Source organism: Thunnus albacares, chromosome 14, assembly GCF_914725855.1.
Source record: "Thunnus albacares chromosome 14, fThuAlb1.1, whole genome shotgun sequence".
Taxonomy (NCBI): domain Eukaryota; kingdom Metazoa; phylum Chordata; class Actinopteri; order Scombriformes; family Scombridae; genus Thunnus; species Thunnus albacares.
Genome location: NC_058119.1, coordinates 13825908 through 13850376, shown reverse-complemented (window position 1 = coordinate 13850376; position 24469 = coordinate 13825908). Strand labels below are relative to the sequence as shown.

At 37.9% G+C, this 24469-nt stretch overlaps 2 protein-coding genes across 4 annotated transcripts; one reads left to right on the top strand and one right to left on the bottom strand.

Moving 5' to 3' along the window:
- The first annotated feature begins 590 nt into the window (after positions 1-590).
- Positions 591-22687, top strand: rassf4a (Ras association domain family member 4a). Of its 3 annotated transcripts, none has more exons than XM_044373333.1 (11): positions 591-724; positions 8283-8351; positions 8500-8575; positions 16544-16650; positions 17617-17696; positions 19468-19637; positions 20050-20151; positions 20240-20291; positions 20390-20511; positions 21618-21715; positions 22167-22686. In XM_044373333.1, the coding sequence occupies exons 2-11, from the start codon at positions 8299-8301 to the stop codon at positions 22234-22236; spliced, it is 930 nt and encodes a 309-aa protein (XP_044229268.1). In that variant the 5' UTR covers positions 591-724; positions 8283-8298; the 3' UTR covers positions 22237-22686. The 3 variants fall into 3 exon arrangements, with proteins under 3 accessions (XP_044229268.1, XP_044229269.1, XP_044229266.1); XM_044373331.1 differs by lacking the exon at positions 591-724 and adding an exon at positions 3879-4508; XM_044373334.1 differs by lacking the exons at positions 591-724; positions 21618-21715 and adding an exon at positions 3853-4508 and having other exon boundaries at positions 22167-22687.
- LOC122997285 (C-X-C motif chemokine 11-like) lies at positions 5838-7528 on the bottom strand. The gene is made up of 4 exons (XM_044373335.1): positions 7418-7528; positions 7103-7232; positions 6926-7009; positions 5838-6401 (listed from the first exon to the last, which is right to left on the bottom strand). The coding sequence occupies exons 1-4, from the start codon at positions 7482-7484 to the stop codon at positions 6278-6280; spliced, it is 405 nt and encodes a 134-aa protein (XP_044229270.1). The 5' UTR covers positions 7485-7528; the 3' UTR covers positions 5838-6277.
- Positions 22688-24469: the final 1782 nt, after the last annotated feature.

Sequence of the window (24469 nt, the reverse complement as noted above, 5' to 3'; positions counted from 1 at the left end):
GTTTCCTAGATGGCAGAACCAGGTTCAAAAACAGGATGGGGGAAATAAATCTTAACAGGTCACAGTGACGTCTTCTTTTATTGCTCAGTTTGAAAAAAAAAACAGGATAGATGTTTGGGTTGCGGCTGTGTTAAGGTGATCTGACTTTGTTATCACTGCAAATAAAAAGGTAGAAAAAGAAAAGTGTAAAACTTTTTATTTGTTCTGTCATACGTATAACACCTTACATACAAGATTTCTATCCTTCAAATATTTGTCAATAATGAACCAAACAGATTTACTTTTGTATCCATTTGCTAGAAATGTTTCAAAACACAAAATTACAAAATTGAGGTAAACATTACAAATTCTACATTATATCTATAATATATTTTAGCATAAAAATGATCAATGAACATCTTCCAAATAAACTGATCTAATTGGTCTTCTGACTGATTTTTGCGCGATAAAAACCAGAATTGAAGCCTCTGTTATGACTGATGAGAGGCAAAACACCCAGAGGCACCTTGATCAAGAATTACCACCCTGACTGTTCGCCCCGCCCACGCTCAACGCTGATTGGCTAACGCTTATCAGCGCGGCCTTCTGTTGGATCACTCCGCTGTCAGTTTTATCTCACAGCTCTGAATACCGCACGGCCAGGGAGGCATGAAGACTGATAACGGAAAGCGGGATACATCGCCGGTGGATATACGGAAGAAAACGGGGGACGTGATCTGCTATGGTAAGACCCGCACTGATCCAGATTTGATTGTTTTATACGGAAACACCGACAGAGGCTGTAGTTTCTTTTCTAATACAGATGATGCTGTGTTTAAACCCTGAAAACGTCATAGTGTCTTCATGATAAGATGTTGTGAAGTTGGATGCAGGATATTTACAGTGTAAATTCAGTTTTGTGCATTTAGGAACATTAATTTAATGGTGGCTGCTATGAAAAACTTCCTCTTTGTGCGCTCTCATCTGTTGTGCTCCTTTACGCGTTCACTACAGTAATATAGTAATATATGTTAAATGATGATTACCTCTCTCTGCAGTCAGTATAAGTCTCGGAATTCATACTGTAAAGGTTTCCTGCGTTATTTGGAGCTCTCCTGGACATTTTTACGCATGGGAATAGATTGTCTTCGGGCGCAGCTGCCAGTGTAGGTGTGATAATTGGATATGAATCTCGCGATGATGAAATCAATTAACTTGCAATGAAGGTTCTTTGTCCACCGAGGGAGCCTGAACACAGAGATAGTGCGTGATCCAGTCACAAGACGAGAGGAGAGAAGAGGAGAGGAGAGGAGAGGAGAGGAGAGGAGAGAAGAGACACACATTCAAATGTAAATTCAGCTAAATCTAAGCATCAAGCAAAAAGAGTGACCCCTACTTTCTTTGCACTGCTCTTAGCCCTTTGGTCTCCTGTGCAGCCATGTGTGGTGGTTGAATTATTCATAATAGGGACAGACTGGAATCCTTTAAGTTATGGAATATTTATACTCCCATTATTATGTATAAATATGTATGAGAGATAGACTGACCATCCCATTATATACGTACTTTGTCAGCAGTTTCCTTGGATGTAAGTGGAGGTCAGTAGGAAGGTGGACTGATGGACATTGCTTTTATCTCAGTAATTAACATAAACACTGAATCCATGATGTCTTTTTAGTCTCACTCATGAAAGAAGAGTTTGGATCTGTGTTTTTGTCCTTTAGCTGTATGAGGAGAAGAAGAGGAACTGCAGTAAAACACAGTTAAATCAGATTCTCATATCATTGTGTCTCCACACTTTGTGCTTGGCATTCATTGTTTAGCTGAAGTTTCACCTCATTTCCCAGAGATCACTTCCCAGTCAGACAGTGGTGTGGTCAGTACTGGGCAGTCTGCTTCCTGGTATTTGTGGTGGCTGTCACTGCTCATGCAAGCATTTTTTTTTCTTCTATTTTTTTCTTCTCCTTAGAAACGTCTGTAACAGCTGCAGGAAATGCAAAGGCATCACTTCCTGTGTACCAGTATTTTCTTGGGGAAGTGCTACTTCATTTGGTTTTAAGAAGAACAACTATAAGTTCCATGCAACTGTTGTGATAGATCAAAATGCTAATGAAATGAAAATATATGAAAATGTCACAAACCATAACTTTAACCAATTAAACATCCTTTTTTAACATGTGGCTGAATGTGCTGTGATGCTGAAACTAAGTGGGTCATCTGAAAAGGGAGTGAGACTTCCAACCAGTAAAGTTTATATGAAAGCTTCAAAACACAACTATCTAGTATGTTGTTAGTAGTATCTTGGTTCTGTCCCTGCAGGTGGAGTCAGAGTCTGGAGAGATCACAATCAAAGTGAAATGAAAGTGAAACTGTGTCTCAAGAGCTGCAACAATTAATCAGTCAATCAACAGAAATTCAATCTGCAACTATTTTGATAATTAAATAATTGTTTTAGTCATTTCTTAGTCATTAGTCTTCTCAAATGTGATAATTTAATGATTTTATTTTTCATACGACTGGGTATCTTTGGGTTCTAGACTTTTGGCTGGACAAATCAAGACATATGAAGATGTCAACTTCGACTATTTGGCATTTTTCACTTTATTTTTTGACACTTTATAGACAAAACGATTAACCAAGCAAATACTTAGCTGATTATAATTGTTAGTCTCCTCTCTTCTAGTCTCTTCCACTTAACTTTATGAATCATTCAAGCAATGCTACTCCACTTTGCAAATCTGGAGAAGTTTTGATGCACTTCATACTTTTGCCACTAGGTGGCAGCATTGTAGCATCAACATCATGGCTATGTCCAAAGTGCATTTCAGGCATATAACAAACAAGTGTCGAAGTGCCAATGTCAGTTAAAATTTTACACCATCAGTTTTTTTGTTTTTTTTTTCGTTTTTTCGTTTTTTCAAGAGTGTCCTGGCCAAGGTAAACAGCAGCAAGGATGAGTACAGACAACATAACATAATACATTATGTTTCAAGAATACATATCAAAGAGAAAAAACATTGCTGCGTAAATCATGAATGGAATTTTCATACAGTCGTACAAAATATTGCATCCTGAAGACAATGTGAGATTCCTTAAAACAACCCAATGACTATCTGGATACAATAAATTAATTAAAACGACAAAGATCATCTAAATCAGTGACTCAACGAAACACTGGAAGACAATGAAACACACAAGCTTCTAAAATACCCCTAAAAACATCATCAGCCAGTTGAGAGGATGATTTCAGTTCACAAAGAGGAGATAGAAGAAGAAATAGTTAAAATAGAAGATAAGATGTTCTTGCATTTTAATGAGACATTTCTCTTTCCTTTATATTCTTGTACTCTGCAGGTTTTTTCCATCAGTTCTTAATGTTTTTGTTTTTATAAATCTGTCACACTGGTCTCACCAATAGCTCAGATTTATACTGTAAAAAAATAGAATAAAAAACAGTACACTGCTGTAAAAGTTGATAATGAATCAGTAGCCCTTACATATTGAAAAGGAAACACATTTGGTAAAAGTCTTTCTTAGCTGGGATCTAAAACGATGGTTTGGAATATGTTGTGTATAAGTATTAGTTTGTAATGATGAAAAAAACTAATATAAATCTTAAAATGTGATTTTAACAACAGATTCAGATCCTTTACTTACAATAAGTAAAAGTAGAAATACCACAATTTAACTGTCATGAGTAGCGGGGCACGTTGACCCAAAAGCAGGAGACAGCAGGCAGTTGGAACTGAATCAATCAATATTTATTTCCTCAACTCAGGAACAGGAACTCCAGAGTGTAAGCAAGGCAAAACTGAGCCAAACAGAAAATAACAGAAGACTAGGACTTAAATACAAACTGAACTAATGAAACAACAAGGAATGGGTGGCAAGACACAAGGGCAGGCTGGGAGCTGATTGTCTGGGGGAGATACAGGGAGCAGGACAGGGCTAACGAGGATAATGCAGGCAGGTGTGGAGGGAAAAGCAGGACAGAGACACAGGAGGAAAACCCAGAGCAGCAGAAAACCAAGAAGAAAACACAATCCTCAACCAACGTACATAAACCAGTCCAAGAACACACGTGAATACAACTTAAACACATGCACACAAACACCACAACCTGCAAACTCTTATCTACAATCTCATGATGATGCAGCTACTCAAATACGATGCATAGAGGCTGCAAACAAAAATCACTCAAAGCTACGGATGCCAAACAAACTCCTTTTTATTAATATGTTGAGTGTTTAGTAAAAGAGTCCAGCCATTGAACAAAACACCTGTCAGTCTCTGGATAAGAACGTCTGATAAATGGCCTAAATGTGAATGCAGAAGACATGTGGAATGAACTGCCTGGTGCATGAATGGCTGCATCCTTGACTAGGTGTGTCAAACTCCTCCGTCAAGGGCCTACCACCACTCAGTCCAGTTCAACAAACGGAGAAAGTCCAAGGGCATCTGGTGGACTGACGCAGGGACATAGAGCCAGACTAGGAAAGAACCATGACATTAACAAAACTCCAGTACAGGTAAAAGTCTTCCATGCAAATTTTGACTTAAGTAAAAGTAGAGATGTTAGGAGAATACACTCAATATTCATTTGGCAGCAGCTCCTGTCAGTGTTTAGTGTATTTTAGTATAATGGTTATTGTATTATTATTACTAATACATTAAGCAGCATTTTAATGTTGTATTTGGTCAAGATGAAGCACATTTTTAATTGCTTATCAGCTGTTAGGTAAATTATTATAGAACAATGCAGTAAATTTAATAAGTTGATCATTTGCCTTGATTTATTATTAATATCTCTGTCTGCAAAGTAACTAATAAATGTAGTGGTGTAAAAAGTACACATTCTTTATGAATTTTTAAGTACTTGAGTAAATGGACTTAGGTACATTTCTGCATTTGATTTTAAGTAGATCCTGTTTGTTTAAAGGCATGCAGTAACAAGGCAGTTATCTTGAGCTGTAGATATGTATTGTTTAACTTTGTCACTAAAAAAACAATATTTTACCTCAAAGTACCAAACTGCTTTCATTGACATCAAAAACACACTAGATATGAAAAACATAGATATGAAATATATGAAAAGTCCGTGAAATGACTCAGACAAAGGGGTCTTTGTTTAACAAGTCACTTTCACTTTCCATTTTACCACCATGTTGTTTCAGTCACTGAGCAAAAATGGGATCATGTTGCAGTTCTGCAACAACCCATATCAAATACCAACAGGCTTTTTGGTAGCACATAAGACAAGTTAACACATGCCTTGGTTCTTCACTTTCCATTATTCAGATTGATGTTGGTGCAGGGCAAAAGTAAGCACAAGTGTTCAGTGTGTGTGTGTGTGTGACTAAATCCTGTCACATGACTTACAAGAAATCTCAGGGGTGATGTGAAGCAAGTTTACAACCCATTATATAACAGTCACTTTACCGCCCTGATCACCTGGATGTGCCAGTGTCAATCGTGCAACACAACGATATTCTAAAAAAGTGTAAAACATTAAGACCTGTGATATGCTAGAAATGCTCTTACATCAAGTTATAATATACTTGTAATTTTTTACAGTGGAATGTCATGGTGGGTGCTTTTCTACTTAAGGATATTTGTAAATTCACTTTAGAATACTAAACAAAGATATCTCCTGTTATAGCTTAGAGATATTTATGCAGATGTTTTGACTGAGACATGTTTGCTTTGTGCCTTCCACTGACTCACATCCTGTAGTTTATTAACTAAAGGTTGTTGGTGAGGTGACCCCTCATATCCTGTCAAGGAAGTAATCATCTATCACATCCTTCAGTTTTCAAGAAAATCAGGAGCTTAAACATTAAATAACACACACAGTGACATTATTGTTCTGATATATTTATTTAAAAAAAACAGTGTCTATAAATGCCCATATGAAAATAAATAACTAACAAAGCTTTTCCAGCTGCATACACATAATTACATATAAACAATACATTGACCGTTTAACAGTGTTTTAAAGCTCAAACTGTTAACATTTATGACAAGCCTCCAGGGCTTAGTTTTCAACATCACATCAGTCATTTGCACACAAAAAAATAAAGTCCTCCACTGCTGGCCTAGAAGGAGTTTGATATTCAGGCCAGACAACGTCTGAGCTGCCTGACATTTATAGAGAGAGTAAAAAACTTAGAGGCATGCTGTTCTTTTTAACAGTCACTGATGACCTGGGTCTGCAGTTAAAGACTGCAATGGGGCAAGAATTACCATGAACACACTTTCCTTCACACAGTAGGTCTCTATCATTTGTCAGGCAGCTTGACTATTGGGAGTTAGAGGAGGAGGCCCTCCTGCTGTGACCTTGGCTCCTCTGCTGTGAGCGCTGGCCTCTGCCTCTCCTTCTCCTCTTCAGGCACAGCTTCACATCACGACCCAGTTTATGAGCCCTAGAAAACACAATCAGAAGTAAAAAAAATTTAGCCTAGAGATGTGGAAGGATGTTACTGCAGTGAGTGACCATGTTTTTTCTTGTCAAAATATTTGGATACACTGCCTGTGAGGTAGCATGAAGAGTTTACATTGAAATGAAAGGAAAGCATGAGAAAAATGTGCTGATTTATGTTGGCGACTCTAACTGACACTCTTTACTGTTTCGCAAGTGGCAAAATGTGGGTAGGAAGAAGAACTGGCTTAGCGACAAATACTTTTGGCCGTGATTTACAGGAAATATGAAGACGGTTGGGAAAATGTCTGTAACCAATTAAGGTGCTGGGCTGAAAAAGCCAATCCTGTAATAAGAACATTGTATATCGCTGTTGTTGTGTGCAGCGATCATTGCCAATTTTCACTTTTAACGTAAATTGAAAGATGATCCCCTGGTGGTTTACAAAGGCTTACAGATGCAAAATTTTCAGGTAACGGTAACTGTGCATGCACGTATGAGTGTGTGCTGAAGGATCAAATATCTCACCTATTCCAGCAGCGAATCAGCTGTTTGCCCATCCGTTGGTCTGGATTCAGACACACTGGCTCATTGTTGCTCTTCAGCGTCACTCTGAAAAACACATGCAAACCCACACATTTAGTCACCCTCCTGCGGACATGAATGTGGGTGAATGTGTGTGTATCTGCAGGTTTTGGTACTCACATGACTGTGAATTTGTTACAGCTGGGGCTTTTGGGGTAGACCGCGAGCTCCACAAGTTGCCCTCTGACACCCGGCTGCGTCTGTGGACACAAACATCTTCCCGGGACAAACGCACTGTCTGACTCTCTCACTGCACAGACACAGTAAAAGGATTACAGGTTAATTCAATACAGCGCAACAGAGATTAAGTTACACTGCAAGATCACGTGCACGGACAGTTTTGCCTAAATAAAACAACAACACACACTTTTATCCAGATGTTACTAAATTAAAATAGACAGATGTAGTATATCAGATCAATCCGTAGATTCTTACCTGTGATCATTACACAGCAGAGCACCAGGAGGGCGATCTGACAGACTGACTGAAAATAAAGCTTCATACCGGAGACAAGCTGAGCATTGACACTGAGCCTCTGAACCACATGTTGCTGTTTTATACTCATGCTCCTCCCCCCTCACCCGCACTTCGAGCTGGGCTTTCCAATCCAGGAAATTCCCCACGGCACTTTCCTTCTTAAGTCTCAGGGCACAGGAATCAGGATGCTGGGATCAAGGACAGTAGTCCTCTGGGCTTGTCAGGAATGACTCAACACCCTGAGGAAAACAGTGACAAATAGCTTTGACCCTTTTCTCTTTATTTTAACTACGCACTGATTTTCAGAGAACCTGATGTTGCAGATGTAAACTCTGCAGAATTGTTTATTCTTCAGAAACTACACCACAGAGATGACTTGTGAGTTGTGTGTCTATTGATGAGTAGTTTTTATGATAAAAGAGTACAAACTGGTCACATATCAGGATTCATCCTTGAATGAGATATGCCGTTTTCCGGCCTTTGTTCGACACTGTCAAGGCATGTTTTAGTCCACTGGCTGTGTGTCAATAATACCATGTGATTTCTCCTAATTTCCCACGTCTTGGTTTCAGCACAGAAACCCTTAGTTAAACAGTGTGTCATTAAAAACTTCTTTAGTCCTCTCAAATTGAATCAAAAACAAAACATGACATATTAAACTAATGTGCATAGTTTATATTTATTCATAGTTTTTTTTTAATAGATACAGTATATATTTTTATGTGTTTGAAAGCATAAGGTCAAAGGAATTTTCCCTCTTGGAATGATAAAGTTTACCTGTATGTTATTGTTAATGTTTCTCTTTCATGTCTTTCTGCCACAGCTGGGCTCTAGTCAGAATGGGTGAGTGTCAGACCTACGTGAAGCTCAGTGAAGAGAAACTCATACCAAAGTGAGTCCTTTTAAGTTCACATTGCATAGTAATTACAATGCAGTGAAAGCACAGTGGTGATTACATGTGTTAAATGTCATCATCACTTGCACTGAATGGCATGTACAGGAGCTAATCTACCCATTTGTGGTCTTGTGTTTATATTCAGGTCTGATATCTTGTCACTGCTCAGGACCTACAATTGTTACCACGAAGGGAAAAACTTCCAGTTGAGGACTCGCGAGGTAAGAGAAGCTCAGCCACAGTCATGTCACCTGGCAGCAGACTGTGCTGGCAAAAATAAAAAGGTAAAGGTTGTTATCAGTTGGTGTATGTGGGTGTGCCGGATTGCAGGACAAACAGTACTGTAAAATGGGTCATGTGCATACCAAAACTGGAACCAGTTTAACCAGCACTTTGATTATTAGGCAGATAATTAGGACATAAAACCTGGGTCTCAAACAGGCGTCAAATACGGTGTTTGTTCTGAGCACAAGACTTCCAGGTTCTTTTCCAACATGCCAAATGCCTGAAAAACCTCAAAAATCCCCTTTTCCCTCCATATGAACTATTATGTTTCAGCCATATACACTAACCGCTTAGCAAAGCATTTCCACTGAATTGCTGTTGTGGTGGTCTGTAAAGCTGTTGCAAGAGTGTGGCTATTTGTTTGATAACTATTCTGTGGTTTTTACGGTCCGGAGTTCCCCTTTGTGGTCACCAGTAGATTGCTGAGAGAGAGACCGTGTGTGTGTGTTTGTGTGTGTGTGTGTAGGCAGGGCAGGATGGTCATGATTTGTCCATCTGTTTTGTCCCCCTTCAGCCAGACTCACTAAATTGTCTCATTCTGGGAAAATCCCCCACAGTCACAGACCTAATATGGCAGAGAACATGTAACATATATATATATACATATACACAGTATATTGACAATACTAACCTAATATTAACAATCAAAATGATACAATAGCTTGAAACTCTTCAGAGGAACTGAAGACTGAAGATATCTGCTCATTATAATCCCACATTATAGACCAAAGAGTGACTCAACACTTTGCAATTTGGTGCAAAAACACTGTAACTTTGTAACAGGTCATCTGGGATGGGTAGCATAAACTGGACTTTAGTAAGCCTGGTCCTAACCACTAAGTCGGTCTTTAAGACCAAACTTAATCTTGAACAATCTCCTGCTGTTTTGCTAATTTGTAGATAATCATCTCTAATTCTTTAATGTGGACTTTTAACAGAAGCTGTAGGCAAGTTTATGTTATTCAACCAAAACCTACTTCACTAATAACTAAACAGACTTAGTGTACTTAATTAGTAACTTAATATGCGTCGCAAGTCTCATAGCTGTAAAAGGAGACAAGTGGTCCAAAGTTTCAGTTTCGTATGAAATGTGGAAAACTGACAAAAAAGGAGTTGAGGGTCCCACCCAGAATAGGACAATGACTCACTTTGAAGTGACAATGACTCATTACAGTATCTGATCTACAGTATTTTGTCAAGAACAATATACTCCCAAGAGAGCTGTATACCAACATCATGGCAGCCTTTTAGCCAGATTGTTTTGATAGTGTTGCCAAAATTTAACAAATTCCACATATATCTCTTGGAAAATACACCTTAATCTCAATGAGACTGCCTGATTAAATAAAGATTAAATAATTGTCTTAATTTAATGTCTAGCAAACATTGTTCATCAAAATGTTCTGGTAAGCATAAAGAAGCATAAATTCGGCCTGATGAAGACCCAGTGAGGTCAAAATGTTGCCTTTTCAGTCAGTATTAAAAGGAGCTACAATCCAGTGTGCACACACTTTCCTTCATTTTATTTGTTCTGTGCCTGACCTAAAACATGGTATTTGCAAGCATAAATGAATCACTGTGATTACAGACAAAACTGTGTAAAGACAGCATTGCTAGCTCAATTTAGTGTAACTGAAATGCTGCATTTGTTGGGAAAACATCTATTTTCACTGCACCTGTGAACCCAACACCATCAGATCATTTGAGTGATATGACTCTTGTTGAGTATACCTACTGCTGAGGAGAAGAGCAGGTCTTTTCTTGTTCCATTGTTCAGTTCTTACTGTGGAAGTTCTGCATCAAAACGATACAGAAACAACTTAACTTGTTATGAGGGGTTCTTCTCACAGGCATTACTGCTGTTAGAAGCTTTAATGAACCACTTATCAGTCTTATATTTGTCTGTCGTAGTACTTAGACTACATGTATCACATTTTGTCTGACACATTTTTGGTCCTGGACCAGCATCTAAACCAAATATGTCACTGCTGAGTAATACTTTGCCCACATCTCCACAAAATATCTGGTGAGTCAGATATTTTGTAAAATCTTTTGGCCCAGTATTTGTATTTGTATCTCTTTTTGTTGAGGCAGCAAAATTATTTGTATTTGCATTCAAATAAAAGTGGAAAGAGGCTTAAAAATCCTGTTTTGTTTTTATTACGCTTTTAATTTTAGAAAATTAAAGTGTTAGTGTTTGTGAAAAAACTACCTTACGAAGGAGGTCCCCACACCAAGTCTTGATCTAGAGTCTCCCAGATCATAGACGACTGAACTAACTACTGAGCTAAAACTTTACTCAACGCCTTAATGCAGACAGACCTCTACCTATTTATACACCCATAACAGAGACAACACACCGTGTAACGTGTAGGGAAGAACTTCAAAGGCGATTCTTGCTTTGCACTTTTCATTTATTGCCTATTTGCCTACTACAACCTAACTTTGTGGAAAGGAGAAGGGGAACAACAGGTTATGGATAGTCCCTTGGGAGCACTTCGCATGTGCCCCCACGTGACAGACTGACAGACAGAGAGAGACTGAGATATGAGATACGATGTAACCGACCTGCGCTCTGGTACAAGTTTTTTTTTCTTCCTGAAAACAAAAATTTTTGAAAAGTATTTGTATGAAACAAATATTCATAAAACCCCACTATTTGTGCTTTGCCGAATAACGTATTTGTATTTGGGCACATCCCTAGTAAGTACAAAAGTATTAGCAGAGAAATGTATCAATAGTAAAATGACTTATTAGGCAGCAGAATGTTCCTGTCACTGTACTGTTATATATAAATAATGTTTTATTATATAGGATTTGAGGTGGTGAAAAGAGCTTTTCTACAAAACCATTAGTGACTAATTAAAAGGTGTGCTGTAAAGTAATTAAATACATTTACTCAAGTTTAAATGTGAGGTACTTGTACTTTACTTTAGTATTTCCATTTCATGCTATTTTACACTTACACTTCACTAGATTTTGTGACAAATGTACTTTTAACTCCACTACATCTATTAAGATTACATTTAAATACAACACACGTGGCCATCTGAGGCTGTAAGATGTGATGTGTTGAATTCAACAGTATAAAGTAGACCAGGTCAGCCTACACTGTGCTGTATGACTAATAATAATCTAACAATTTAACATTTTCACAGGTGGCATTCTGCTGCCTAATAAGTCATTTTACTATTGATACATTTCTCTGCTAATACTTTTGTACTTACATAAGTAAAATTATGAATACATGACAGTACAGTACTTGTTATGTAGTATTTTTATAATGTGGATTTGTGACTTCTTCCACCATTACATGATTACATATGATTAGGTTGAAAGTGAAGAAAGTGTTTCTGAACAAAGCACTTTTCTCCTGCTGTAATAATTTATGTTTGAAATGATATAGTGACATTGTTAGAAATTACACCAAAAAATTTTACAAAATATCTGACTCACCAGATATTTTGTGGACATGTGGGCAAAGTATTACTCAGCAGTGACATATTTGGTTTAGATGCTGGTCCAAGACCCAAAATGTGGAAACTCCTAATGTGAATTTCTGGATAATACGATGACTTGCACCAGACTGAGCTTCACTGTGATGATATATATTTGACATGTGAGTATTTGTTTTTATTGCTAGACGATTATCCAAACAAATGCAAAACAGGTTTTGTGTGGGAAAATAAAGGTGAGAGGAGGTGAGGTGGTAGAGGGTATGTAGTATAAATGTTGTTTTAAGATTACATCATGATCATGCTCTACAGGTGCAGTCAGGCAATGTGTGTTAGTCATGTTGTGGGAGTTGATGTCAGCACAAGAAGTTTTGATTACAGAACAAGCTCTAGCCTGTATGCCTACTGACTGACAGCAGAAATGTATTAGCTGTAATAATGTTTTTGATTGTTGAAGGCATTTTCCCCTTTCACTGCTCAGACTGCAAAGCAACCGCCTCGCTAAGACGAGGCTAAACGTATATTTGCTGCTGTAATACCCCAAATATCAGTATCTGTGCATGCAACTCCCTCTAGTGGCTCAATTTAAATTGTAAGAGACCCATCAGCTGTAGCACCATTTCAAACCACTAGATGGCAGTAGGATGTTTTCAGAGGCTTAATGACACATTGATTCAGACCCATTAGTAGTGATGGCAATACTACACTATAAAAGCACCCTAGTCACTGTGTGTTATACAATATATTATTGGATTATTATTACTGATGCTTTAATATGTAAGTAGCATTTTAATGTTGTGGTTTGTATGTAAAATATGATCTGAAAATTAAGTAACTCAAAAAGTCAAATGAATGTAGTGAAGTAAAAAGTATTAGTAATAGTAATATTTTTCTTTGAACTGTAGAGGAGTTGAAGCATAGTAGTACACACTCGGTTACACTCCACCACTGGCCTGCAGACACAACCTATCACAGTCTCCTAATACATCCATGGAGGCCACCCTGACAGTAGCATTACAATTAAGCCATTATCCACTTTTTCCTCATTTATCGTTCAGTCGATTAAATGTCAGAAAGTATTAAGAATGTCTATCACAAGCTCCCGGAGCTAAAGGTGATGTCTTGTTTTTTCTGACCAACAGTCTAAAGACAAAGAAATTTGGTTTATAGAGCTGAAAAATGCAGCTAATCCTCACATTTGAGAAGCTGGAACCAGGAAATTGTTGCTTGATAAATTACTATTACTATTATTAGTGCTAGTACTATTACTACTAATTTGTTGTCAAAAGTTTTCTTTTGATCAACTAACTGATTAATCAACAAATCATTTCAGATCTAATTTCAACTGGATTTGAGATGCAATGAGTTCATGTGTGGAATAACAAACAGCAAATAATAAACATTTTCATGATTATTTTAGTATTTTATTAGAAACAATAAACTATACATTCTTAGAAAATATTAAACAATGTAAACATAGACTTGAGTCCTCAGTGCATAGAAATAAATAGATCTTCACTTTCCTCAAAGCCATGTGGTGTTTTTCTCTTTGTTCATCCATCATAATTAGTCCCATCATTCATCGCATTGTTGTAACGTTCATAAACAGATTCTTCCGACCTTTTTTGTTTATGAGACATTCCACCAAAGTGCCTGCAGGGCTCCTCTCAACAACATATCTCATCAAGTCCGTATCTGTCTGTATCTCTTTAAGTCCGAATCTGTCCAAACAGCCAGTCTACGGGGTCTTTGCCCCTGCAGTCTCGTTCTCTGCCCATTTTGAGAGAAAAATCCTCTGTGCTGTTCAGACTCAGACTGGAAGCTCTGGAAGTCCTTAGAGCGCGGGGAGACCCGCGAGGAAGAGAGGCCGACACAGAGAGCTTCATCTGAGCCTTTGAGAACTGCCGTAGCCTGGGGGACCTCTGGAGCCTGACGGGGCCGCAGCTCGGGGGTTCCACGGGGCGGGCAAGAGCCTGTATACTGGTCATGTAGTCCTCTAGAGACTGGGAGCTCTGGGTAGACTGGCAGGGTGAGAGATGGACGGGTGAGTCCTCCAGCGTCTCAGTAATGGTGGGTAAGAGAGGCAGGGAGAGAAGCAACTGCCTGCGTTTCATCCTGCACCGGGAGAAAAAAAGAAGTTAGATTGTGAATATTTGTCCAAATACTTCAGTTACACATAATAAACTACTGATTATTGAAACTGATAATTGTACCTTTTTTTTCTTTATTTGATAGTGTGACTTACAAGTAAGAAACAATGTTAAACATTTAAGATGAAATGTCTGTCAAAACACTGAGTTCTGGTTCAAAATTTGTATTTTTATCCTTTTAAATCTGTGTGAAATTGTAGAAATGATTTCCATAATAAAGTGTAGAATATAATGAGGAAGAAAAATAACACAAAGCATTGTTACCTTTGATGGCCGATTTGTAGGTCTGACACGCAGAGTGTAACAGTGTGATGTCTAGTCCGCTCAGTTGAGTATTAGTGGACTGGAGCGTGTAGCCAGGCTTTATAGAGGCACTGCAGCACAGCGATTAACGGCTAACTGCTAAATATAGCTCTGCTGACCTTACTCACATGTGTGTGAATGTGTGTGTGCGTGTGTGTGTGTGAGGGTGTGTTCGTGCCTGTTCAGGAAACTCAGGAGAGGCGGGTTAGGGAGGTCCAGTGGTGCAGCTGCTCTGAATGTTTATATTCCTGAAACAATGAAGCCCTTGGAAGCCTCTCCTCCCCAAATACCCACTTTCTGCCTCTTCTCTCCTTTCTCTTTCCTTTCACAATTAAAATGACTGTTATCCATCATAAATGCGTCATAGTGGCACCAAAATGTATTATTACTCTTTCAGTAATACACAGATTTCTCACTGACAAGTTTCCTTTTGATCCCATTACTGTGAAACATTGACACAACCAATAACAGTATAAAGTAGGAAATACAATATGTCAGACACTAATTATCCACATAAATTAAACCATTAAGTCTGAAAATATATGCACATACATAAACAGCATGAGGAATTTGTTAAACTTGCTGTTTATACATAAATACCAACAATCATGTGAGTGTTTGTGTGATCTGAGTTGCTCATTTCAACTGTTTTCATCCGGAGTGTTTGTGAGCGTCAGTGGTCACATGCTCTCTGATGATGTCAATACTTTTCACTGCAGTGTTTTGTAGTTTAACCAACAACCAAATCCCTTTTGATCTTTTATGTCAAATATGTGTTTGGCAGTTTCTCTGTCAGACAAATTGTTCAAAAAGTAACATTTTTGTACTTTTTAGAATCTGATTGTGGAGACATGAACCCTCAGCTCTCTTTTTTTTGTCTTTAGTGGAGTGCAGTAATTTGTTCTTCTACCTTCAAACTAATTGTTCACTAATAATTTACCTTTTATCTGCCATGAGCTGACATTTGCCTTCTATGATACAATGTTTCCTAAAATATTTGTATCTAAGGACTTCCTAATCAATAAGGTCTCATGTACTAATGGGTCTCTTTCTGTTTTAATGAAGGCCTGGTGCAAGTGTAAGATCAACCATTTACACCAATTATATCCTAAATACAGTATGTTTTCTACTACAGGGGTCAAATTTAAGTATTTGGTTTAAGTATTTGGGCAGTTACACTTTGAAGCAGCTGATACAAGTCAGTGTATCAGCTGCTTAGACCGACTTCAGAGAATTGGAATACTGAAATTTAGCTCTTTTAGTCCTTGTTTGCGTCACTTTGGCTTTTCAATCTCTGTGAAAAAATGATTCATATACTTTTCCATCTGTGGGATCTGGCTTAAAAGATCCGCACTGTACTCTGGTGTATCGAATTAGATATAGTGATGATATAACAAGCTATTTACGACAGAAGAGTATCTGATAGTGCCTGTGATTTTAACAGTCATAGATGTGGTGTAATATGTGATTTATTACTGGTTCGGTTGTAAAATACACACAAAAAACTTGATTGGCTCTCCTAGCTTTAAGACGACATGCTAAAGCCTTTGTTTTTTTATGTTCTTACATTTAAAATTCAGCTGTAACAATCTTAGCATTCAAGCAGAGTGGCAGTTTTTATTTCCTTTACAGTACAGCAAATTCGAAACAGAACATTCTTCTTCTAAATTTAGAGTTTCACTTTTGAGGAACCAAAATGCCTCCTCCAGCGTGTACGTGACCCAAAGCAGCCATGTCTCTGTTCTCATTATTGCTGCCTTCTCAGACGTGACTTCACCCTTGCTCTGTATAAAAAGGGTGGGTAAGACCTGATGGGGTTTCTTCCAAGATGAGAGGGTTCACCCTGGAGCTGCGAGCGACTGTTCTTGCACGTACACCTGATATTGAGCCGCTGTGGCTGGGGGCCAGCAGGATATCCCCTCTGAGCAGGAGGAATGATAATTATTGTTATACTTTGTGTGTGTGTGTGTGTGTGTGTGTGTGTGTGTGTGTGTAGGAAGATGGAGAGCTCATTCTCGAGGGGTTGCTGAACATCTACTGGGGTCTGCGCCGACCAATCAGACTTCAAATGCACGACGACAACGAAAGATTCCGTCTCAACCGGTATGACATGCTGATCCGAACTTACACACAGATGCCTGCATGTGCTGAACAAACAGATGTGGGCCTTCTGAATACACACTGACCTCTCACACAATAACACAGAAACTCTAAAACCTCACCTCATTGTGCACCAGTATCCCCACCCTGTATTATGTTGCTGAGCAAACTGGGGAAACTCCTTTTACCTTAGTAATACAAGATGTGGCTGTTATAAAGATTTGGTCAAGCTTTTGTTTTTTGCTAATATTTTTGGAATTAAGATGAGAAAATATCAAACATATATATTTTTTCTGTTTACATTGGCAATGAAACTTTTTAAATGTCTAAAATATTTGCTAGTTCCAACTTCTAAAATGTGAACATTTGATGTTTTACTTTGTTATATATGATAGTAAATCAAATATATTTGGGTTTTGGATTGTTGGTAAAAAAAAAAAAAAAAACAAGCAATAAGAATATATCACTTTGGGATTTGCAATATTATCAAGGCCATTGTCAATATTTTCAGACATATTATGACCAACATACATTATCAATTGATTATGAAAATAATTGGCAATAATCTACAAATGTCAAAATTTACAATATCTGCCTTTACCAAACAAACGAGATATAGTGTGTTAATAGTGAGCTAACAGTTTCCCCCTGCTTCCAGTCTTTATGCCAAGCTAAGCTAAATCGCTCCTGGTTGTAGCTTCAAATTTAACAGACGGACATCTTTTCAACTGATTCTCGGCAAGGAAGTGAACAAAGTGATTGTTTAACTATCCTTTTAACTCAAGGTCCTCCTACTGCAGTTGTTTTTTTCCAGGCTTTCAACAGTATCGCTCAGTCTTCATCAAGATGCAGTTGAAATTCAGTTAATATCTGAATATGAATGTAAGACATAGATTTTAAATAGTGTGTACTGTGAAGAGTGTTGGGAATGTTAAACAGGGAACACATTTTTTTTGTTTCTTTCTACAGAAACGATAGATCTGCTGTGGCAAAGCAGCTGTCAGCAGAGTCCAACAATAATTCACTGGACAGAGCAAACGGAACTGCTAGTGAGTCACAAACACGTGCAGTCATCCTCTCACACACACACACACACAGACACACACCTGATGGATTAATGTAGATTACAAACACATGCTCAGACAACTTGCAGCTTGACAAATGCTCCCTTCAGCGTTTCCAGCGGAAAGGTTGGCTCACGTGTAAGCTCATAGCTTATCATGAGATGGCATCCAGGTCGGATCACCAACACTATAAATAAACAGGGTTTGGACTCCTTACTTACAGGTGTGACATTGGCCTCGTCTGGCAGCTTTTTCCACTGTTCACAAGTCACAGGGCTCCTTCTTGACAGATAAACAACTTAGTGAATTTGTATTTTATTTCCTCCCTCTGCAGATCACTGGTTTCACTATAAAGTTTTGTGATGTAGTGATTTTAATGCTGCCTCTCAGGATTTAAAATTCAGATGGAAACACTGAACCATCACAACTAGTCACTTTAAGTCAAGTCACTTTATTTATAGAGCACATTTAAGAACAACATGACCAAAGTGCTTCATAGAGAGATGACAATTACACTCAAATAAAGTCACAAATATAAGTATGAAAATCAAAAGAAAATGAATAAAATGTAGTATTCTACATTTGAATAAATAAAATGTAGATAAAATCACAAAAAAATAAAGTTTAACCAGTCATATCTTCATGATGAGAGAGATGGTCTGAAGAAGGTTTTAAAGATCTCAACGGAGGAGGAAGATCTAATAATGTAACAGTTTGGGACTCATCATTGGAATGAAAAGCAGTGATTGGTTGAAATCGTTAGGTATTTTTATTTAACTTAGAAGCTTAAATTAATTTATAGATTTAAATTTAAATGATTTTACTTTTTATTTGATTTGGTTTAATTCATAATTTAATATAACGTTTAATGTAATTTAATTAAAATTTCATGTAATCTAATCGTTCCTTTTCACACTCCTGTGTATTGATGAATATTGACCGGTCTGTAATTTTTATGGATCGATCACCTGTCAACCAGTCACTGTGGACATATTGAGTAAATTAATTATTAGTAAGTAATTCATTCAGAAAAAACAATGTCATCCACAGCCATGAGGTCAACCCTGCCTCTTCTCTTAGTTTAGGAGTTCTCTCAGTTCCCCAGTAAAAGTTGCTCTTAGCAGCTTTGTGAAAAGGAAAACTCTTCCGTAACTTTTAAGTCTCTGAGTTAAAAAATATGGTGAATTGGATGGGATTGGGGGGAAAAAGATAACATATACTTTATTTGTGAGGCAACCACAGTGTTTATATCTGGATTTTATTTATTCTGGAAACCATTTAACCATTATTTAAGATATGGTGATGTTTAATCTTATGAATGAAATACTGGGCCCTGCTTTAATGTAAATGTAATGTTATACCATGCAAGTGGTATATTACCATGCAAGGCTGCTTATTTATTTAATTTAATTTAATTTATATGGAGTTAGCCTATTTCTGTTGCTATATGATGTTCAAATCAACCAATTTGGACTAACTGATTTACATTGTTCAGTTTGGACTGAATCAAACTATTATTGATTCAGGTTCATTTTGTAAACTCAACACATTTTCCTCCAAACGTAGGTGATTGTAAAAATAATGGGTCACAAATTCAGGCCAAAGAAAACCTCACGTGTTGAACACCACATGTTGTTCCATCTTAACATAAAACTATCTGCAGATGTCTTGTGACGCAGACTTTCTCAGTCACACAATTGCTGACGTGTAGTAAAAACGCCCTCTGATGTGTTGTCTGTTTACGTGCATCCCTGAGGTGGTGACATGGGTGGTCAAGAGGAAGAGGAGTCTCCTCAGCTGCTGAGGACCAGGAGTGACGCTTCCTTCATGCAAGTTCAGAGGAGGTCAAAGACACACTCTCCCAGGGACTTGCAGCGCTTGCGCACACACAGGTTCTCAATCAACGGACACTTCTACAACCACAAGGTACAATGAACAGCACACGCTTACACGTGCACACATTAATGTATCCCGTCGATGACACATGTGCAGGTGCAGAGGGTTAGTGGTTTCCTGTCCGGGTGTGCCTGTACTTATACTGCTGTGTGCTGAATTCATTAGAGTGCCACAGAGTACAAGACTGCACTTGTTCCTTCATCAGTTTCTCCTGATTGTATCATGTGTATGTGTGTGTGTGTGTGTGTGTGTGTGTGTGTGAGTGTGTGTTGTTATTGAACAGGTTCCAGCTGCAGACTCAGGGATTTCCTCTCTGTTTTAGATTTCCTGTCCAAAATGTTCAAGCTGTCCAAGTGTTGATGAAGCAAAGTTCCTAATACTTTGTGTCCTTTCCTTAGAAATTTGCAGTTATAGATGCATGTTTCATTTCTCTTTCCCTCAGACATCTGTATTTACTCCAGCTTATGGTTCAGTCACTAACGTAAGAGTAAACAGCTCCATGACGACCATACAAGTCCTCAACCTGCTGCTACACAAGTTTAGGGTAAGCAGTAAGACGCTGGTGACATCTCAAATGGGGTTTAAGCAAAATTTCAAAACCAAGAAACTAATCACTATTTGTGTCTTTTAAGGTGGAGAATAAATCTGAGGAGTTTGTTCTTTATATGGTGCACGAGTCTGGTGGTAAGTCGTAGCTTTCATTGTGCTTTTGTCACTAGAAATGTTGTGTTTTTGTGTTATTTGTGTGTGTTTGTGGTGAGCTGTTACCTTTGACCTTGTAGAGAGGGCCCAGCTGAGGGACGGTGAGTACCCGCTGGTGACTCGTGTGCTTTACGGACCCTGTGAGAAAATTTCCAAGATCTTCATCATGGAGGCCGACCTGGGAGAGGAAGTCACACATGATGTGAGTCTGGGCCTCTCTCTCTCTGTTTTCACATCTTTCCACGATACGTGACACAGACACACAAGGATACAATGGACCAAAGATAGACAGTTGGGTTAAATTTAGCAAGCTGAGGACAGATATCCTCCTTTGGGACTGATGTAACAATGGGCTGAAATGACCAACTGTATGTTGTGACTGCACTGAGTAATATAAATAAAACAGCATTGTTGCTGCAGACATTTTGCAGATTTTTTATGGTTGCATTCACTCTCACACATAGTAATACAAGTTAAAGGGTAAGTTCATTCAAATAACAACAAAAAAAAATTGGGATTTGAAATTTCTGCCTCCACCTCAACACAACGGAGGTCAAAGAAATTTAGTTTGTATCTCTCAGAGCATTTAAAGAATATGTTTGAAATATTCAACAGTAATGTTTCTGTCCAGAAATTCACAAACATCCTTTAAACAATGTTGCTATTAAATGCAATTTAGTGTTAATTAACGTGTCATTCAGTTATAGTTTTAGATACTGATGGGGGCTGGTTTGATCATAAGCATAGAAGTAGATAATTTCTAGTAACATCTTGGTTTGGTGGGAACATTTACATGAAGCATTGTGACTCTATGGACCCTCAAAAAAACTGACTGCATGATGCCCCTGCTAACAGGGACACTGTGTCTGGAAACAGATGTTCCTGTTGAATATTGTTTGTGTTCTCTTAAATTTAATTTAATTTCTAAACATGTGTTTTAGTTTTTGTTTGTTTTGGTGTGACATGACCCTTTAAGATAGTGATAGAGCTATTCTATTGTGTTTGACCTTCTATTGGATCATTTTGTGTTGGACAGAGAATAGAGTCCACTACAGTCCATATCCACAAACTGAACTATTTACTCACCACTACGTCACTTTATACAACACATTGTATCACTGTACATGTATATCAACAGTATATTTTTGTAAATAAACTGCACATAGTAATTTATATCCTGGACGTCTGCATTTTATGCCTAAATTGCAATTCTGGAGAGAAAATGAGTATGAAAGTTGATCTGGATGCCTGTGTATCTACAGTATGTGTAGAGGACATGCTGATATGTTTGAATCTTTTTCTCCGCAGGTTGCCCAGTACATAAAGTTTGAGATCCCTGTTTTAGACAGCTTTGTAGTGAAACTTAAAGAGGAGGAGGAACGTGAGATAAACAAACTGACTAAAAAGTAAGTCAAGAGTCTCTCTAATGAGCAAACAGATTCAAACTAGCTCTATTACATATTAAGTCTATTACATATGTGAGGCCAATATCTGTGTCTCCTGCCAGCATTACACAATCAAAACAAGGCTACCCTTCAGTCAGGATGGTGTTTGTGTGACATATTCATCACTCACTGTTGACAGGATTGGTTAATCATTTCACTCATATAACTGAGATTGCAGCCCTGTAACCCTGACGGTGTGTGTCTGTCATGATGTCATGATGTTACATCCACACTACACTGTAATTGCCAGTGTTAAAGTAACCGATTCAACAGGTGTTTGGGAAAATTGTATTAGTTGTTCTTTTATCACTCAGTTTATGTTTTTTTTACATGAATGTATTGAACTGTGGGTTTGAGTGCCTGTGTGTGTGAGATAGAGTCTCTAATCATGTGTGTTTTCTCACCTCTGCAGGTACAGCGCTCTAAAGTCTATGATCCTACACCAGCTTGAAGGCAGAGGGAACACCAGCGACAGAGTATGAGTGTGTCTGTATACATGACTGATGTAACCTTTGTGTGTGTGTGTTTGCGTGTGTGAGTGTGTGAAAGGGTAAGGGGCGGGTGCAACACTGATGATTGTTGATTTAATATGGGAACATTTCCAAGTACAGGAATTCAGTAGTGAATGTAGGGCTGATGGTAAAAGGGTAAAAGCAAAGGCTGCAATAGAACGATATCAAACACCGATGTGCTTCTACTTTTAGAATTACACATCTCAACAGTTTGTAGGACCTGTTTTGTTAATGTTATTGCTATGAAGTGTATCACTGCTTTGATATTTCTTCTATTAATATATTTGCATTTTCTATGAACATTTTTACTGCAACTACGGATATTTATACCGGCTGTTTTTTGTAAAGTTTTCTCTGACCTGAACCTTTTTACATAATAAATCAGTTTTAGTGTGGCCTTTATAAATGTTGTTGAATCTCTGCTGACACCAAACATAATACCTAGCTCGGACTTCCCACAAAGAAAACAGCCATCTTTATTATTTCCTGTACCTCCACAGAGACTGGAGCACATATTAGCATTGTTCTTGTGAGTGACCTGCTTTGCCAGCTAGTTCCCATGAGCGTTATGTGTGTGTGTATGTGTGTGTGTGTGTGCGGTGAGAGAGAGAACACATCAACATTACACAATGGGATTATCCTGAGAGAGGAGGGCTGTGCCTTTTTCCCACAGTTTCACAAACAGCCAGATTGTTGTAATTTTGGTGGGCCAACCTTGACCTTAAACAGTCAGCTGACCCTTATTATTATGATTTGATTAATCTAATTACAGTTTTTAAAAAAGGAACAAAAAGTCCAGTTGCTATCTGACTTGCTGGTGCATCAGTCACAGAGGCTGCAAACTCTAACTTCTTATTAGTATTCAGCTTAACTTGCTAATGTAGGTTTCTTTGTTATGATTTAAAGCAGTTGGTGCTACTACTGCATCAGTCACAACCTGTGCATAAGTATTTAATGTGGCAATGGGACATATGTAAAAAATAATGGAACAAATGCATTTGCAACATTCGTCATAAGGAATGTCACTTAAAAGGGAATATTTCCTCACCAATCTTATTTTTATTTTGTGCAAGCAAAGAAGGCAGACACATTAACAGTGTATGGTGAAGAATGCTACACAGCATTAACTGTATCATACTGATTAGATGTGGCATTTTTACAGTTAAGAATTACATAACCAGGCAGTCATATCCACATATGACAGGATCTGTTTCAAAATGCAAGCCGATGTGCGTACTGATAATACCTAGACAGGCTGTTCCAGCACTGAGACACTTCTGTGTGTTTTCTTTCATTCTAATATCATTTTATTATTCTATTTTATTTTTCTGTTAACTTTATAAAGGCTATATATTTGTTTTCCAAAACCTTAATTGAAATAATATAGAACAGAAGAATATCAAACAAAAATATGATAGCAGCTATAAACTTCTAACCTAAAGCAGAGAGAGAATAAGAAAATAAAATGGCAAATTATTTTCTGCTATATAGATTATTTGGGAATGGTGGTGGAAAGTAACTATGTACATTTACTCAAGTACTGTACTTTAGTACAATTGAGGTACTTGTACTTCACTTGGGTATTTCCATTTGATGCTACTTTATTCTTCCTTTCCACTACATTTCAGAGGGAAACATTGTACTTTCTACTTTCTATATCAGTCAGACTGACCAAACCACTACATCAAGCTGATAATACTTACGTACTTTTACTTAAGTAGGATTTTTCATGCAGGACTTTTACTTATAATGGAGTATTTTTACATTGCTTTATTGATACTTTTACTTAAGTAAAGGATCTGAATACTTCTTCCACCACTGTACGTGGGCTTATTGAAATAACATGTGCAGAACTGGTAGTGGTGGAATGATTGTAAAGTTCGGCTGGAACAACACAAAGGGCGGTCAAAGTGGATATAAAACGTTTATATTTTTTTGCTTTTGACGACGATTTTCTGGACTCTGGACTTGGCAGTTGGCATAAACTGGTTTGTGTCTGGATCAGGATGGCGGCTCAGGTAGTAGATGAAGATGATGACATGGATTTTGATGACTGGACTCCAGTCTCTAGAGGGAGAGTCAGTAAAAGAAGCTTGGAAGAGAACCGTTCAGATGAAGGCAGTAGAGTTGTTCGCAAAACGGTTGAAAGAGAGGAATTTAAAGGTTCTATATGTAGGAATCAAAAATTCCTCCTCATTAGTGA

Bases quoted from the DNA above. Each gene is read 5' to 3' on its own strand.
- rassf4a (XM_044373331.1), top strand. From the start codon at position 4,483: ATGACATTAACAAAACTCCAGTACAG. The intron at 16,651-17,616 runs GTATGACATGCT...TTCTTTCTACAG, and splicing joins GAAAGATTCCGTCTCAACCG to AAACGATAGATCTGCTGTGG. The intron at 20,152-20,239 runs GTAAGCAGTAAG...GTGTCTTTTAAG, and splicing joins TGCTGCTACACAAGTTTAGG to GTGGAGAATAAATCTGAGGA.
- LOC122997285 (XM_044373335.1), bottom strand. From the start codon at position 7,484: ATGAAGCTTTATTTTCAGTCAGTCTGTCAGATCGCCCTCCTGGTGCTC. The intron at 7,233-7,417 runs GTAAGAATCTAC...GTGTCTGTGCAG, and splicing joins CTGCTGTGTAATGATCACAG to TGAGAGAGTCAGACAGTGCG. The intron at 6,402-6,925 runs GTGAGATATTTG...TGTGTTTTCTAG, and splicing joins CTGATTCGCTGCTGGAATAG to GGCTCATAAACTGGGTCGTG.